Genomic DNA, 17,413 nt, shown 5'->3' with positions numbered 1-17,413 from the left:
AATGTCTAATTAATTCTTAAAAATAATGGATTTATAGAACAATTTCTGTTAAAAAAACACTTAAAAAATTGAATTTTGGAGAAGTTATAAATGATTGGAGATATAAGGATTTCAATTTTAAAAATTTTAACGCAATTCTTTGAAAGAATTCAACTATATCTTAATAAATATTTAAATTCTTTCCAGAAAGTGAATTATTTTCAAAAATGTAAAACAAAATTCTCGTCAAAATTTCAATTATATCTTTATAAAAAGCAAAATTCTTCGTTGAAATTCAATTATGTTCAGGAATTTTTATAACATTCATTGTAAAATTCAATTATTTTCAAAAAATCTAAAAAAAATTGTCAACTTTTCAATTATTTTTAAAAATAAATGTCAAAATTCTTCGATAAAATTCAATTATTTTGAGGAATTTAAATAAAATTCATTGCAAAATTCAATTATTTTCATAAATACCTAATAGTCATCACAAGAATTTAATTATTAAACAAAAATTTTAATATTATTCTACACAAACATTCAATTATTTTCCAAAAAAATATAAATTTCACAGAAATTCAATTATTTAAAATAAAATATTTTCATAAGTTTTTTCTAAAAAATCAAATTTTTTAATAAAATCATTCTGAGAAAGTCAGTTATTTTCATAAATAACAATATTCATCACAAGAATTCAATTATTTTAAAAAAATTTAATAAAATTCTTTGCAAAATTTCAATTATTTTCAAAAAATTTTCTCAATTCAAGAATTTGTATATTTATTATTTTAATAATATATTTCCCAAAAGTAGGATTCAATTATTTAAAAACAATTTTGACAAAATTCTACACGATTATTCAATTATTTCCTAAAATAATAAAAATTTGACAGAAATTCGATTATTAAAAGTAGAATTTGCATAAATTTTTTCGAAAAAAGTCAATTGTTTGCAACTTTTTTTTATAAAATTCTTCGCAATAATTCAATTATTTTCATAAATAATAAAACTCATAAAAGAATTTCAATTATTTTTAATACAAATATAGTTCAAATTACTCGAAAAATGTAAATATTCTTAAAAATGTTACTAAAATTCGTCAAGAGTTCATTTATTTAAAAATTTGTTGATAAAATACGTGTCAAAATTTCAATTATTTTCAAAAATTTTCCTCAATTCAATGATTTTCAATACTTTGATAAAATTCTAAGCAAACATTTAATTATTTTCATAAATAATAGAACTTTCACAGGAATTCAAATATTTACAATTTTTTCAATAATTCAATTATTTTCATGAATAATAAATTTTTTTACAGGGATTCAATTATTTCTATTAATAATAAAATTCTTTATAGATAATTTAAATTATTTTTAATACAATTTAAATTGGATTCCTCGAAAAATATAATTATTCTTAAAAATTTTATTCAAATTCGTCAAAAGAATTCAATTATTTAAAAATTTGTTGATATAATTCTTTATATAACAGTTAAATTTTAAGAAACTGTCAATTATTCAAAAAAAAATTTTATTCTTGTATTTAAATAATTGAATTCTCGTAGAATTTTCTAATAAAAATTGATTTAAAAATTAATTTCAGTTATGAGGAGGGTACATCGATATTTTTAACTGTATCAAGAAAATAATTTAAGTATCCTATTTCACAAAATTATTTTTAAGGTAATTTTTTGTGAGGAATAAACAAAAAAATTTCTAAATGAAAAAATTAATTTTCATCATTTTTGAAGCATTTTTTCCAATCTTTGCTTTAGGCATAATTATTATTCAATTTCCTTATATGAAAATTAATTTGTTTATTTTTTAAATTAATTTCAGTTCATAATTTTTATTTATCTTAAAAAATAAAAAATATGGTCTGAAATTAGAAAAATAAACAAATGAATTTTGAAATAAAAAAATTGAATAATTATGATATTTTTTAGCATTTTCAATCTAAAAACAAAATTTTTTGTTCAAAAAAATGATTTAAAAATGATAAAAATCAATTTTTTCATTCAGCAATTTTTTAGTAGATTCAAAAACACACATTCTAGAAAATAACTCATGGATTTCAAAATTTTTTTTCTGACCGATTTTATTTTTTGACCATTGAATTCCTCTTGAAAAATTACCTTGAAAATAATTTTGTGGAATATTTAAACTTCTTTATTGATTTAATTAAAAATATCGGTTTACCCTTCCCTTAAAATATTAGACAATAATTGAATAATAATTTAGAATATTGGATTTTTAAAAATAATTAAATTTTGAAATAGTTTCAAATTAAAATCTTTGAAAATTTGAATTTTTCATACTTTCAACTAACAATTTTGTAGAAGTAATTTTTTTGTAAAAGTTTAATTGACTTTTTTTTGGAAATTATTTGTTTTTATTTTATTTAGATTCAGGGAAAATGTCAAAATTTTGTCTTAAAATCAGGGAAAAATCAGGGAAAAACAAAAATAAAATTTTCGTGGCAACCCTGAATATCAAAAGCATCAAAAATATTCGGAAACTAAAAAACCGAATCAAATCTCTTGTATTTATAAAATTTATACGCGTTTATAAGATTGTCAACTGACATAACCTGAAATACTATTTGGCGGGAAAAAAATTAATTTTTAGGTTATGTTCATCGATAAACTTATATACGCATCTAAAAACTGTATGTAGTCATTGAAAAATGCTTGGAGGACAAGAAGAAATTAAAATCAAAACTCTTTATAAAAAACAAAAAAGCCAAAAAGAGATATTATAAACTTTTAGTAAATGTTATTTCGTAGATTTTCATAATAACCTCTCTGAATAAAAAAAAAAAAAAAACGCGCGACAATTAATAATGCAAGGACAATGTTTACTAACTGCAATACTTACATTTCTAGTTTAAACCGATAAGGCTGAAAGTTTTTTATAATTCCAAGGATTTTATTACAAAAAAAAGGAAAAATGAATAGAAAAAAAATCTATTTCCATCTAATGGGGATAAATAAAATACGAATTATAAAATAGAAGACATGTCTTGACCAAAGTTTTTTCATTATAAATTCTTGATACAACATATATAATAATAAACCTTGTAAGAATATGAAGCTTGAATGAACCAGACGTTTTGTATCTTCATATAAACATATTAAATATTGTATTAAAATTCTCCAGGCAAATTTTTTTATTAACTGGTTCGTAATAACAGACCAAAAATAGAATAAAAGCAGTTCTATAATTTATTGATAACTCAGCTTTATCATTTGAGACCCAACAATCGCAATTGTTTGAGATTATTTTGTTAATTATTATTATTTATCATTTATTTTATTCTTTTTGTTATTTTTATTTATTATTTCACTTTTTATTTATTTTATTATTTTTGCCTTAAAGATGTCAGTCACAGACTTGTCATTTTTTTAAAAAAAGTATTAAATTAATAACCAAAAATAGAAGAATACGAATTTTTATCATATTTTACTTCAAAACAATTTGAAAAAAAAAAAAAATTCTAGAGGCTAATAAATTATTTGTAGTACATTTATAAAAGGACACTTTGATAGAGCTGAGATGTGATCATATAGAAAGTGTTTCATTTAAAATTTCACAAAGTAGACAAATAAATTTTATAATAAGCGCTTTTTTTGTTTTGCAAAAGATCTAAAAAAAAAAAGAAGAAAAGAAAGAAAAATAAATAGAGAAAATTATAATTTATTCGCTTGAAAGTGATGCATTATATTATAATTAAAATAAATGGGAAATTTCCTAATATATTATGCTATAAGATGTGTATTTATATTGCCGAAGATTCAAATTTAGAAAACTGCGACAAGAATAAAAGAAAAGTGTTTTTTCGTTTAGAGAAAAGAAAAGTCGCATTTAGTACCGTTATCAAAGCACAAAACTATATATACAGATTGATAGAGAGAGAAATATATAATATATATATATATATATAAAAATATAATTTATTGTCGTAAAATTTAAAAACCTGCAATAATAATTTTTTTCTAGATATATTTAAAAAAAAGATTATATTATACAGCGCTTGACAACAAAGAAAAAAAAGTTTCCCACAAGTGCTGCTTTTGGGATTTTAATTATTGAACAAAATATTCTTTTGCCGAATATAACCTAATAACTTTTTTATTTTAATACATTACAACAATGTTTATTAAATTTTTGATTGTGAATTTAAAATCAGATCTTTTCTTTACATGATACGAGAATATTTTTCAGTCACGTAAGATACGTTTTTTTTCATGTAGGGCATATCCAAGTTTTAAAATGTAAACAATATGCGAAATTTGCACTAAATCCACTGAGAGTTGAACTAAAAAAAATAATTCTCAAAAATTTAAAAAAATTTTTAGAAACATAAATTGTAATAAAATTGTTTAAAAACAATTTAAAAAAATGGAATACAATTTTTAGAAACAATTAGAAAGATTGTAATAAAATTTTTAAAAATAATTAAAAAAATTGTAATAAAATTTTTAGAAACAATTAAAAAGATTTTAATAACATTTTTAGAAACAATTTAAAAATTATTGATCAATAAAATTTTTAGAAACAATTAAAAAAATCTTAATAAAATTCTTTGAAACAATTCAATTATTTTCTAAAATAATGAATTTTTTTTAAGGAAATTAAATTTTTTCAATATCTAAGTATTATTTTAATTAAATTTCTCAAAAAAATTAAATTATTTTAAACAATACAATTTTACAAATTTTTTACAATACAATTTTTACAAAAAAAAAATTTTTTTATTTACAATTTTATTTTTTTCCAATAATTTTACAACAATAATTTGAAATTTTGTAAAATTTTATATTGTAAAGAAGTTTATTTATTCATTTCTAAAAACTATCTATAAATATAATTGTATTTTTACAAACATTTTATAAACTTACAAAAATTATTTTATTTAAATAATTCAATTCTCGAAGTTAAATTCTGATAGAAACCGATTTTAAAAAAATTTCATTAAAAATATTGTAGAAAATAATTGAATATTTAAAGCGTTACAATAAGAATTTAAGGGAAGCAAAAGTATAAAACTACATATTTTAATTTTTATTTTAAAAAAATCATTAATTAACATTATTTTTCTTTAAAAATTCTTAAAGTTTTGACTAATTTTTTCAAAAAATTCTAAAAATAGAATTGAATTTTGAAAGAATTACAGTTGCAATTTTTAGAAATAATTTTCATTGAAATTATTTAAAATTTTAATTCCTGTGGAAAAATAAATAAGAATCAGTTAAAAAATTTTTGATTAACAAAAAGTATTGAAGAGTTTTGAATATAATATTCAATTTAGAAATTCCGAAAAAATTTGTTTCTTGAAAAAATGTACCTAATTAAAATTTTTCCGAAAATAATTGTATTTCCGAAAATAATTTTAAAAAATTGAAAATTTTGGCAAATTTAATTGAAATAAATTAATTATATTTTGATGAATTTTATTTGTTTACTTTTAAAAAGTATTTTGAAATATAATCGTATTTTTGAAGAATTCTAATTGAAAATTTGGAAAAAAATTTAGAATTAAACTTCTTACCAAGATTGTTCCTGTGATACTCGAAAATTCAATTATTTATTCCAAAATCTTTTACATTCAAGTTATTGTTAGAACTATCTTGGCGATTTTTACACTAAAAGTTCAAATAATTGAAATTATTAATTTTTTTTAAATTAAAAAAACTTACAAAAATGAAGAATTTTCATTAAATTTCAAAAAGAAAGTCTTTTAAAATGCTAGTTTTAAATAATTTAGATAAAATTTGTTTATAAGAATTCAATTATTTTCATAAATAATAAAATTCATTAAGAATTCGCAATTTTAAGTTAATTATTCTTTTAAATTTTTTTTTAAATTGTTCAACAAAATTATTCAAAAATTCAATATATTTTTCAAAAATTTTAACAAAATTCTTCTTAAGAATATACAAATAATAAAACAATTTACTTTCTAAATATTATAACTGGAACCTTACTGAAAATGCCGAGTTTATTCAAATTTTACAACTTGGACATGCCATGAAACTACTGAAAATTGTAATACATTTATTGCTACATTATACGTTTTGAAAAAAAAAATCTCTCGGACATCGCGAAGTTGTGAAGAATTACCAAATTGAAAAATTATTGTTTTTTCATTAAAGATCTTTTTCATATATAGAGATAACGCATTTTTGAAAAATTATAATTATTTTAAAAAAATTGAATGAATGAAGAGATCTTTTATGTGTACATATATACATAGAAGTTTATTATAATGTTGGTATGATCTTTTATTTAAATCTTTATATCCAAGTTTTATCCTCAATTGTAAGAATTTTTGTTCCTTCTTCGTATATGAATTATAAATATGTATGAAAAAAAAATTATGTAGACGTTACACGCGAACCGAGTACTTAAAATAAATAGAATACGATAGAATATGTGTTTATTCTTTCTTGTGTCTCATTTTCTTTTATTCTGAATTTTTCTGTAGAAAAATTAAAAAACTAGTTTATTAATAAATTAATTTTTTCGATTTTTAGAAGACGTATAAAAGGTAAAAGAAAAAACACTCTTTTACTTATTAGTTTTTTTTATTTTTATTAGTTAAAAATTATATAATTATATTATATTAAATATATAATTAAAAAAATATAAAAAAATATTTTTAAAAACGAATTTTTGTTGGCAAATGGTTATTGTTTTTTTATTTTACAGTTAGGGATAAAAATTAGGTTTTTTTTCAGTGAGAAATAAAAACAACAGGTAATTTTTGTAAAATGCATCAAATATTGAAAGTAATACACTTCAAAACCAGTTTGACTTATGTATATAAATAACATTAACATTAACTATAAATTTTTCTTGTAATAAGCGCATACGAAATGTAAATATAAATTAGAGATAAGATTAAAACTTTCGTATTGAAAATACAGTGTTCTTCTAGAGAGCAACAATTTTCAACAAGTAAATTTAATTATTAGGTAAAATCCCGCTTATTCGCATTATAATGTTGATAAGATTTGTCTCAGATTAGATGAAAACTCGGATACAGTAAAAACTCTTATATATAAAAAATATTGTTGGTATAATTAAAAATTTTCATTCTTTGAAGAAATTTTTGAAGAAAAGATGTTTCTATTATGTATATCATAATAATTATAAACAATTTATTAAAAATAACGAATTTTTTTTTTAAAAAAATAAAATAAATACAGATTATGTTTAAGTAAAGTCGATTATTACAAATTATTACAATGCTCGAAAACTCGGGGTTTCACTGATGTATTTTTATTTGGATACTGTACACAATTTTATCCTTTTTTCTTCTCATCTTGAAGTAATGGAATTTTCACCTTGATACAAGAACCAGCCATTTTACTACCATAATGTCCATACCAGAACTGTCTGTCTTTCCCCTGATGCCATAATCTAATTTTTCTTACGCCACTTCCATAGTTTTCGAAAACGTGATTGACCTGAAATAAAAAAATAATTAATTACGTATAGTTCAGGGCTCGAAGCAGTGAAAATAATTAAAAATACCAGAATTTTTAACTAAAATTCTTTTCTAAATCAATAATTTTATATAATTTTTAAAAAACTTTTTTGAGAATTTTCAAATCCATTCATTTACAATTCAATTTTACGAAATTTCAATCATTCAGAAATATTCTTCAATTACATAAATTTTAGAAAATAAAAACTTCAAATAATTTTAAAAAAAAATTCAATAAAAAAAAATAAATTTATTGTTGATTAGCAGGACAAGAAATCCAGACCGAAAAATCCAAGAAAAATGTAAGTTCAAAGTACAAAAAAACCAAAATAAATAATAAAATATGTGAAAAAGCCACATTTCCAATTTTTATTCTATAAAATCGAAATTTAAAATGTTAATGTTAAAATCGCAGGATTTTTAATTATTTACATAAATAATTTAATTCTTCAGAAAAATTCAATAATTATTTTCAAAAATAAACAAATTTTTCATAAAAATTCAATTATTTTCATAAATAAAAAATTTTCTAGAGAAATTTCAATTATTCTATAAAATTTTAAAAATAATTATGCCAAGAAATACAATTATTTTCAACTATTTTGTTAAAATTCTTTACAATAATTCAATTATTTATAAAAATACATTTTGTAATTCTTTTAATATTCAATTATTATGTAAAATTAAAACTGAAATTCACTTTTGAATCAATCTCTATTAGAAAATTCTACGAGAATTCAACTATTTAAATACAAAAATAAATAATTTATAAAATAATTGAATCTTAAAATTCAATTCTCGCATAAAACTTTATCAACAAAGTTTAAAATAAAAGAAAAATAATTGAATAATTGAATCCTTCGACGAATTTTAATAAAAAATTTCAAGAATAATTACACATTTTTCGAGGAATTCGATTAAAATTATATTAAAAATAATAGAAATTTTGCAGAGAATTAAAAAAAAAAATTTTTTAAACAATAGAATTTCAGAGAAGAATATTATTATTTGAAAAGATAATTGAAATTTTGACAAGAATTTTTAAAAATTGTTGAAAATAATTTAATTTTGCAGAAAAATTTCATTACTTTTGAAAATAATTGAATTTCTGCAATCAGAAATTGTAAATTTTCTAAAATTCACTTTTTTTTGTGTTTTTAACTAAAATTCTTCTATAAATTCATTACTTTTAATAATTAAATATGTATTAAAAATCAACTATAATTTCAAAAGAATTATAATTAAAAATTTTTCAAAAACATTATTTCTACAGAATTATCAGTTAAAAATTCAGTATAAAAAATTCAAATTTTCTAATATTTTAATTTGAAAACTTTGCAAAATTCAATTATTTCTAAAAATTTACTTCAAAATGCTTTTAATAGATTCAATTATTATCTAAAATTTTAACTAAAACTCATTTTTAAATTCAATTCTTATTAGAAAATTCAATTATTTAAATACAAAAATAAATAATTTATTGAATAATTGAATATTTCTTTAAATTGAATTCTCATAAAGAATTCAATTTTATTTTATCAACAAATTTTTGAATAATTGAATTCATTCGACGAATTTTAATAAAATTTTTATGAATTTTATTAAAATTTGGCGAAAAATGTAATTTTTTTCTGTGATGATTTTTGTTATTTATAAAAGTAATTTAAATGCCAAAAACTGTTTAGAAATTTTTTATTAAAATAGATATTTGAAAATCATTGAATTCAGGAAAATTTTTGATAACATAATTGAATTTCGGAGAAGAATTTTATCATTTATATAGTTAATTAAAAATTCTTGTACATAATTGATTTTCTGAGAATAATTTTATTATTTATAAAGTTAATTAAAAATTTTTACGAGAATTTAAAAAAAAAGTTGAAACATAATTGAATTTCTCCGCAGAATTTGATTATTTTTGAAAATATAATTGAATTTCTGTAATCACTTAGGTACAAATGAAAATAATTAAATTCTTTCGACGAATTGTAATAAAACTTTTATGAATAATTACATTTTTCATATATGGAATTCGATTAAAATTGTATTAAAAATAATTAAAAATAAGCAATCATTTTATTTTATATTATTTTTGAATATAATTGAAATTCTGCGATGAGTTTTATTATTTGTGATAATAATTGAATCTCTGTAAAAAAAATCGTATTGTTTATGAAAATAATTCAATTATTGGGAAGAAATTCATAAAAAAAAATGGTAAATAATTGAATTACTGTGAAATATTTATTATTTTTGAAAATAATTAAATGTTTGCGTAGAATTTTATTTTTAAAGTTGCTATTTATTTTTTTTTTATTTATTTTGAAGATTTACTTTTGATTTCTGAAGTTGGAGTTAAAAAAATGTTTTGAAAAATTAATTTTGACGCCAACTTCAGAAACTTAGGAAAATTAAAACAGAAACATTACCTGCAACCAAACATTTTGTTTTTCACCTTCGAGAATATCGTTAAATTCAAATGATGCTACAACTTCTTCATCATCCTTGAGTAATGTCACTGAACATTCGTAGCAAGCTCTGCAGTCCCATCGGGCACTGTACCACTCGCTAAACTACAAAATAATCGACGATTAATAAATCTAAAATCTAAATTTACAGGTATGTATCATTTGACAATTTATTATTCCAAAAGGAAGATATTTTTTGTTACACCGAAAATATTAATGAAACTCACTTGAATATGTGGTTGGACCTCATCCAAAATATGAGCAGTTAATCCTTCCTTGATAAGATCAATTGTTTGTGTTTTACTACAATAATCGTAGGAGGTGACGAAACATATTTTCTTCTCCTGAAACAATGTTTCACTTTCCGGTAATGCCGGCACGCCAACCGGCGGCTCCTCAACTGACCATTTATTACCTTGATTTCGAATGATCCGCCAATGTTTCTTGAGTCCCTCACTTCCTGAATGATTTTTCACCAAATTCCTCTCGAACGGTCCGTGCGGCTTACAAATAAGATAGTGCAACGACCATGGTAAATGTTCATCGTCAGCTGGCAATAATCGACCGAGTATCGTCTCACTCTTTTTCCTCCACACGTAATTGCGTATCAAATAATTCCATCGTTTACAAACTAACATACATTTTACCAGCGATTTATGATCGACGTGATACAATACACTGGCCAACACTTCCTCTGGAATGTACTGATTGTTCAATATTAAACCATTATTGTCATTCTCGTCGATGACAAATGAATCCTGATTTTTTTCCTGCATTTGTCCCATATTTTTTATTTATCCTTTCAGCACTTTTGAGAAAAAATCAAAATTATTAAAAAAATACTAAATTTTCTATTTAAAAAAATATTACAACTATTTAGTAATATTTTCCGTACTAAAAAATTTTAAAAAAGCAAAAAAAATATAATTATAAAAAATATATATAATATATAATATTTTAATAACCTAAAAATTTTTTAACATTTGTAAAAATATATACTTGCAACAATTTTGGATAAAATAGAATTTACATACCAAATGAATTGACACTTGTTTTGAAATTACACAACGTAAACAATGCGTTCGTCTTCGAAACGTCAAAACTGCGGATACTTTTCAAACGATGTTACCACACGTAATGCAACGGAATTTATTACATGGCAATGACATCATTTTCATGAATCATATAACGTTGATAGAAAAATAGTATAAATAGTCACAAAATATGGACTGGAAATTACGAAATTAACATATTTTCCAAAAATAAATTTCACTATTTATCCAGTATTTTTATATCTCTATACATATTACACTGTTCATCGTTATTTTGTCGAGGTTAAATTTTACCAACGTATTGTTTGTAAAGTTTCCCGGAACTCATTTTAATTAATTGTTAAAAAATTTATATGCACAAAAACATTTTATAAATTGTTTACTTGACCTTGAAAATATTCCGGCTATACGTAGTGAGAGAGCCAATGGTAATAAGTTATAATTGACATGAAAAATGTTACGTTCTGGCTACAAGAGAATTATTTCTGCTCGATCCCTAAAGTAGAACCAATCAAGTTCAATCTTTACGATTAGACTGATTAAAAACAAAATGCAGTCCATTTTAAACAAATTTTATTAATAAAAAAAATTACATTTAAATTTATTACTATTATGTAAGAAATAATTATAATAAAAAACATGAGCAGTAAAAAAAGATAAAATATAAAATTAAATAAGGTTCTAGAGACGCCTTATGAAGACGGCACTGACAAAAATCGAACAATAGGTAAAAGGAATTTTAATACCAAAAGGATACAAGGAAAAAATATTAAAACGTTCCAGAAACTAAAAACATTTGCTGCTAAACAAGTTTAACTTACTTTTTTCCAATTAACATCGCTTGTAACTTTCTGTAGAAATACTAAGTGTGAAAGTACGAAACGTTCACAAAATGGTGTACGCTTGTATGGAGGATCAATAAAACTTCAAATCTTGTAGACAAACATTCAAAAATGAATTGAAAAAAGAATTCCAACGTAAAATTATTTAGTGGCCCTGAAAAGGGCCGATTGTTTTTTGATGATGACGATGATGATGGGAAAATTAACCGCCGAAACCGTAAAGGGTGCGGCCTTGACGCTTGAGAGCATAGACGACGTCCATGGCGGTGACGGTCTTCCTCTTGGCGTGTTCGGTGTAAGTGACGGCGTCACGGATCACGTTCTCAAGGAACACTTTCAAGACACCACGAGTCTCTTCGTAAATCAATCCTGAGATACGTTTCACTCCACCTCGACGAGCCAGACGACGGATGGCGGGCTTAGTGATACCTTGGATGTTATCACGCAACACTTTGCGATGGCGCTTTGCTCCTCCTTTTCCCAATCCCTTTCCTCCCTTACCGCGACCAGTCATTTTCACAGAGAATAAGGTTTACGTTCAAAACAGAACAGACAACAAACTCGGAATGATGCTAAGCCGGTGAAAGTACGCTGTTTTATTCCCTCTGGAGTTCCACTGCTCCCCTCCACGATCTGACCGACCAATCAGGATGTCAGTGTCCCCTTCCTCTTGACTAACTGGTGCAAGAGCTTCTGAAAGCTATAAATATGTGCGTTCATATCGCCGAAACCATTTTTCAGTCGTCCTTCGTACTTTGAAGTCGTAAGCAATGGCTCGTACCAAGCAAACCGCGCGCAAATCCACCGGTGGTAAAGCACCAAGGAAACAACTCGCCACCAAGGCCGCGAGAAAGAGCGCGCCTGCAACCGGTGGAGTGAAGAAGCCCCATCGCTACAGGCCCGGAACCGTCGCTCTCCGTGAAATCCGTCGTTACCAGAAGAGCACCGAGCTCCTCATCCGCAAACTGCCCTTCCAACGTTTAGTCCGTGAAATCGCTCAGGACTTTAAGACCGACCTGCGCTTCCAGAGCTCCGCCGTGATGGCCCTCCAGGAGGCCAGCGAGGCCTACCTCGTCGGTCTCTTCGAAGACACCAACTTGTGCGCCATCCACGCCAAGAGAGTCACCATCATGCCAAAGGACATCCAATTGGCTCGTCGCATCCGAGGAGAACGTGCTTAAATTTCCCTACCACTCTCAAAACACAATCGGCCCTTTTCAGGGCCAACAAATCTTTTTACTTTGAAATATTTTTGATTCTCTAAAATAGTCGTACAAATAAAAATATACCTTATTATTCTGAGGGTTTTTTTATAAAAAAAGTTGTACTCCATCCGTTTGGTTGTTTTTCAATAATTAACATTTCTAAAGAACATTCAAATTTGACTGGTTTCATTAGTCACAAGAAATTTTAGCAAAAACTACAGTCTAATTGATTATTTGGTTAAAAAATTCATTACTATTTGAATTTATAACAGACTTTATGAATAATTATTTTGAACTAAGAATAAGATTTTCCAAGCCTTTGGACTTGTGACTACAAATTTACTTTTTTGACCACTACCAATATTATTGATTACAATTAATTGTAATACATAAAAAGTTGGTATTTGCACAGAAAAATTATTTATTTCGCAAATTTTCTGAAAGCTATTACACCAAAAAGTATTGATAATTTTTCTAACTTGGATTTAAAAAAGTTATACAATATAATTAAATAATGTGCTTTTCGATAAATATTTCGTTATTTTTGAACTCATGAAATTTTCACAGCATCCAATCAGTAATAATTAACATGGAAATTTCAATTTTGTACAGTTATTTTCACTCCGAGTTATTGAAATTTCACTAATTGTTTTTATTTCTCAATAAAAAATGTGTGGATTTGTTTCAACTTGAGAAAAGACAATAAAATTCTTTTTTTTATCTTATATTCAATACATACGATCAAATTTCAAGTTCAAGCCTATCATCAATTTTCTTCAACTTTTTTCTTATTCTTTGAAAAAGCTAAAAATTATTTAATCCATACGACTGATTGTTCAAAACAATGAAATAAAAGACAAAAAACAATTTCATAAGAAAATAATAAAAATAAAAATTTGAATTCTTTCCACAATTTAGGATTCAAGTAGCAAATTTATTAAATATTTCTTTACTTTCTAAATTTCCATGATGTAACGTAATTTTACATTATCAATAATATTAGAAATAAAAAGATATAAACATCGTTAATTCATATGGCTTGAAATAATGAAGTTGAAGTCCACAACGTTGATCAACGAAAGAAATTTATTCAATACATTTAAATATTGTTTATAGGGTAACTGTACCAATTGTCGAGGGTTTTAGGCAACATGTGTCTTTGACATTTTTTTTCTCGGAAGTAAATGCACTTTAAAATTTGATTTTTGTATATTTGGACGAAGGATCTAATAATGTTTAATATTCATATTTATTTTTTTAATATAAACTAAATTGTTAAGCAAAAAATATATTTAAAAGTCAATCGAGCAAAAGCACCATTTGTCGATGGTCTTGTGCTAATTTCTCGAGGGTCTGTTCCAATTGTCGAGGGTATGACATTTTTAAACATATAACCCAATATAACCTAACAATTAACCTGTACAGATATTAGAAAATCGAGTAGATATTTATTTTTTCGATAAAAATATTATAGAACATTACCAGAAAACAAATATATTTATTTAACTATAATTGAATAATTTATAATATCGATATAAAACATTTTTATAGTAGATGATACAGGACAGAAAATTATTTAACTGTTTTTTAAACTTTTATAAATATAAGTTAATTAAATTTAATCAATTTTGTTAATCAGACATTAATTGAAAAAATAAATTAATTTAAGTCACATTAAATTTGTAAACGAATAAAATAAACTTTTATTACCTACGAACTGTAAATATAATGGTTAATTATAATTAAACTATAGTACAAAATTTTTTAGTTTTAAATAATGCATTTTTTTATTAATTTTTTTTCGGTCTTCCTCGTTTTTTTGTTGATTATTTTCTGTTGGTTGTAAATTTTTGGAGCATTTTTTTTCTTTTTCTCTGTACCTATAAATGTTTGGCATTTATGTTTGACGTTTAGTAAATAAACACTTAACCATCGATAAATAGTGCATCAGCGAAAAAAGTGACTACACCAATTTTCGAGTCATTACCTCGAAAAATGGAACTGTCAAAAAAAAGGAACCAAATACCGATGATTTGCTTTTAAAAAATATTAAATATTTTTTTTAACAAAAAAACATGCATACAAAATTAATTTAGTTCGTGTACAAAATTATAATAATAATTTTGTACACAAAAAGTCATTATAAATACGTTTAATTTGCATTTCTAAAAATCTGTTTTAATCAACCTGAAGTATTAAGAAAATGGAGATTCGTGTAAATTTCACAGCAGTGAATTATAATATTAATTAAATAATTATTTTAGTAGAATCGCTACGAAATTTGTATATATAAATATACAGTTGAAAATACAAAGATTATTTAGAAATTTTTTTTGTTCTTAAATATTATATATTATACTATTTATCTAAAAAAGAAAATTATTATCCTCGACAATTGGAGCACCCTCGGCAATTGGTGCAGTTACCCTAATTTAATTGTAAAACAATTATCATCAAAATATAAACATGAATTTATTTTTATAAATATTATTCTGGTAATATGGCTGCGATATTTATAATTAATTTACTTAGTGAACAATTTTTTTCCTTGGTGAAATATTACTGGCCTGTCGCCATAATTACTTTAAATATAAAAGTTGTTCTTTTACAAATTTGTAGAATTATTGAACATTCAAATAATAAATGTAAGGTTTTTAAATATGTATAAAAACTAAAAAAAAATTTTGAACTTTTTTCAAGCATAGTACAGGTATACAAGAAAGTAAAAAAATGATAATACTGTTGTACGTCACGCAAACATACATTTGTTTGTTTTAAAATCAATCATTTATAGTAAATTTCTGTAATACAATAAATTATTCTAAAAATTTATTAAATTACACATAAATGATGTTGAAAAATTATTAAAAACTTTTTATTATTGATCTAGACAATGCACTCTATCCCACTGCATTATGTGCCGAAAGTAAGAACTCATACCCAAACTGAAGTAACCATACCTCCTTCAATTTATAACTCAAAGTAAAAAAAGTTTTTTATCCGAAGAGGGAGATAAATAGAGCATTAAATTAAGAGGTTAATTTTTTAACAATTCAATTTGTTTACTTGTTTTTTATAATTTTCTGAACTTGTTGAGAATGATCACTAAAAGCAGAGTCTTGAAAATTGCTCATTTTTACCGAAAAACACAATGAAAGTGTAATGCTTTTCCTAATATTAGAAAACTAGAATAATCGCATAATTGAAATTCAATCTATTTGCACGTGAAGAAGAACAATTAAAGATCAAAAAGGTGAATAAAATTTTGTATGGTGTACCCAAGTTACCGAGAATTAAAACGAGAGAAAGCCAACGAGCGCTGGGGTCTTTCTTCACCGTCCGTGCGTTTTACTATGTCGACGAGCGCAGGAAAATGTGTTTATAACTGTTTGAACGCTTGAGTTGAAAGCATCTCCAAGTTATTGAACATTTTTTGTAGTTTTTCGAAAACCACTTTAGTAAAATGGCAGACAAGGTAGAATCCCCAGCTGTACCTGCAGTGGCAACTCCGAAGAAAGCAGCCAAGGCGCAGAAGCCCCGCGCCAAGGCCAGTCACCCGCCAGCGTCGGAGATGGTGAACGCGGCCATCGCCACTTTGAAGGAGAGAGGCGGCTCTTCGCTCCAAGCCATCAAGAAGTACATCGCCGCCACCTACAAAGTCGATGTCGAGAAGCAGGCTCCCTTCATCAGAAAGTACCTGAAGGCTGCAGTCGCCAGCAAGGCTCTGATCCAGACCAAGGGCAAGGGCGCTGCAGGGTCCTTCAAGTTGAACGTCGCCAAGGCCGAGGGCAAGGCCAAAGCCAAGCCCAAGACCAAGACTGCCGCCAAACCCAAAGCTGCTGCAGCACCAAAGGCCAAGAAAGCAGCTTCTCCGAAGAAGGCCGTGGCAGCCAAGACCAAGAAAGCCGTCGCCGAGAAGAAGAAAACCCCGAAGGTTGCGGCCAAGCCACCGAAGGCCAAGTCCACCACCGCCAAACCCAAGGTGACCAAGGCTGCTCCCAAGAAGGCGGCCAAAGCTTCGCCCAAGAAGGCTGCAGCGCCCAAGGCGAAGAAGCCCGCGGCAAAGAGGGTTGCCAAGAAGTAAAGTGAAATAAAATTGATAGTGGATGATTGAAAACAAACGGCCCTTTTCAGGGCCACCAATTACTTTTTACGAAAGAATTTTCTTTGTCTCAAACATAATTATTCAGAATGGTATCTCCATTTACCAAGTTGAAAATAATTTATTTTAAAGATTTTGTAATCTTAAATTTCGTTTTTCATAACACAAATATTGTGTCTTCTTAGAGTAATAAATTAGTGTCTGCAACACTACAACCGATATTTTCTGCATTGAAAAAAAAATGTTTTTCAGCGCATTTGTGCTAATTTAT

General features: G+C 24.9%; 3 protein-coding genes across 3 annotated transcripts; 1 reads left to right on the top strand and 2 right to left on the bottom strand.

Annotated features, from left to right (window-relative positions):
• Positions 1–6,755: 6,755 nt before the first annotated feature.
• LOC122510967 (F-box only protein 6-like) lies at positions 6,756–11,320 on the bottom strand. Its single transcript, XM_043625933.1, has 4 exons — positions 10,976–11,320; positions 10,169–10,749; positions 9,903–10,046; positions 6,756–7,453 (listed from the first exon to the last, which is right to left on the bottom strand). The coding sequence occupies exons 2-4, from the start codon at positions 10,724–10,726 to the stop codon at positions 7,289–7,291; spliced, it is 867 nt and encodes a 288-aa protein (XP_043481868.1). The 5' UTR covers positions 10,727–10,749; positions 10,976–11,320; the 3' UTR covers positions 6,756–7,288.
• Positions 11,321–11,976: 656 nt separating this feature from the next.
• Positions 11,977–12,399, bottom strand: LOC122510968 (histone H4). Its single transcript, XM_043625934.1, has one exon. The coding sequence runs from the start codon at positions 12,347–12,349 to the stop codon at positions 12,038–12,040; it is 312 nt and encodes a 103-aa protein (XP_043481869.1). The 5' UTR covers positions 12,350–12,399; the 3' UTR covers positions 11,977–12,037.
• A 4,038-nt stretch (positions 12,400–16,437) lies between these two features.
• On the top strand, positions 16,438–17,140 carry LOC122510950 (histone H1B-like). The gene has a single exon (XM_043625917.1). The coding sequence runs from the start codon at positions 16,504–16,506 to the stop codon at positions 17,122–17,124; it is 621 nt and encodes a 206-aa protein (XP_043481852.1). The 5' UTR covers positions 16,438–16,503; the 3' UTR covers positions 17,125–17,140.
• Positions 17,141–17,413: the final 273 nt, after the last annotated feature.

Source organism: Leptopilina heterotoma, unplaced genomic scaffold (assembly GCF_015476425.1).
Source record: "Leptopilina heterotoma isolate Lh14 unplaced genomic scaffold, ASM1547642v1 Lhet_78, whole genome shotgun sequence".
NCBI lineage: Eukaryota > Metazoa > Arthropoda > Insecta > Hymenoptera > Figitidae > Leptopilina > Leptopilina heterotoma.
This window is presented reverse-complemented; position numbering and strand designations above follow the sequence as displayed.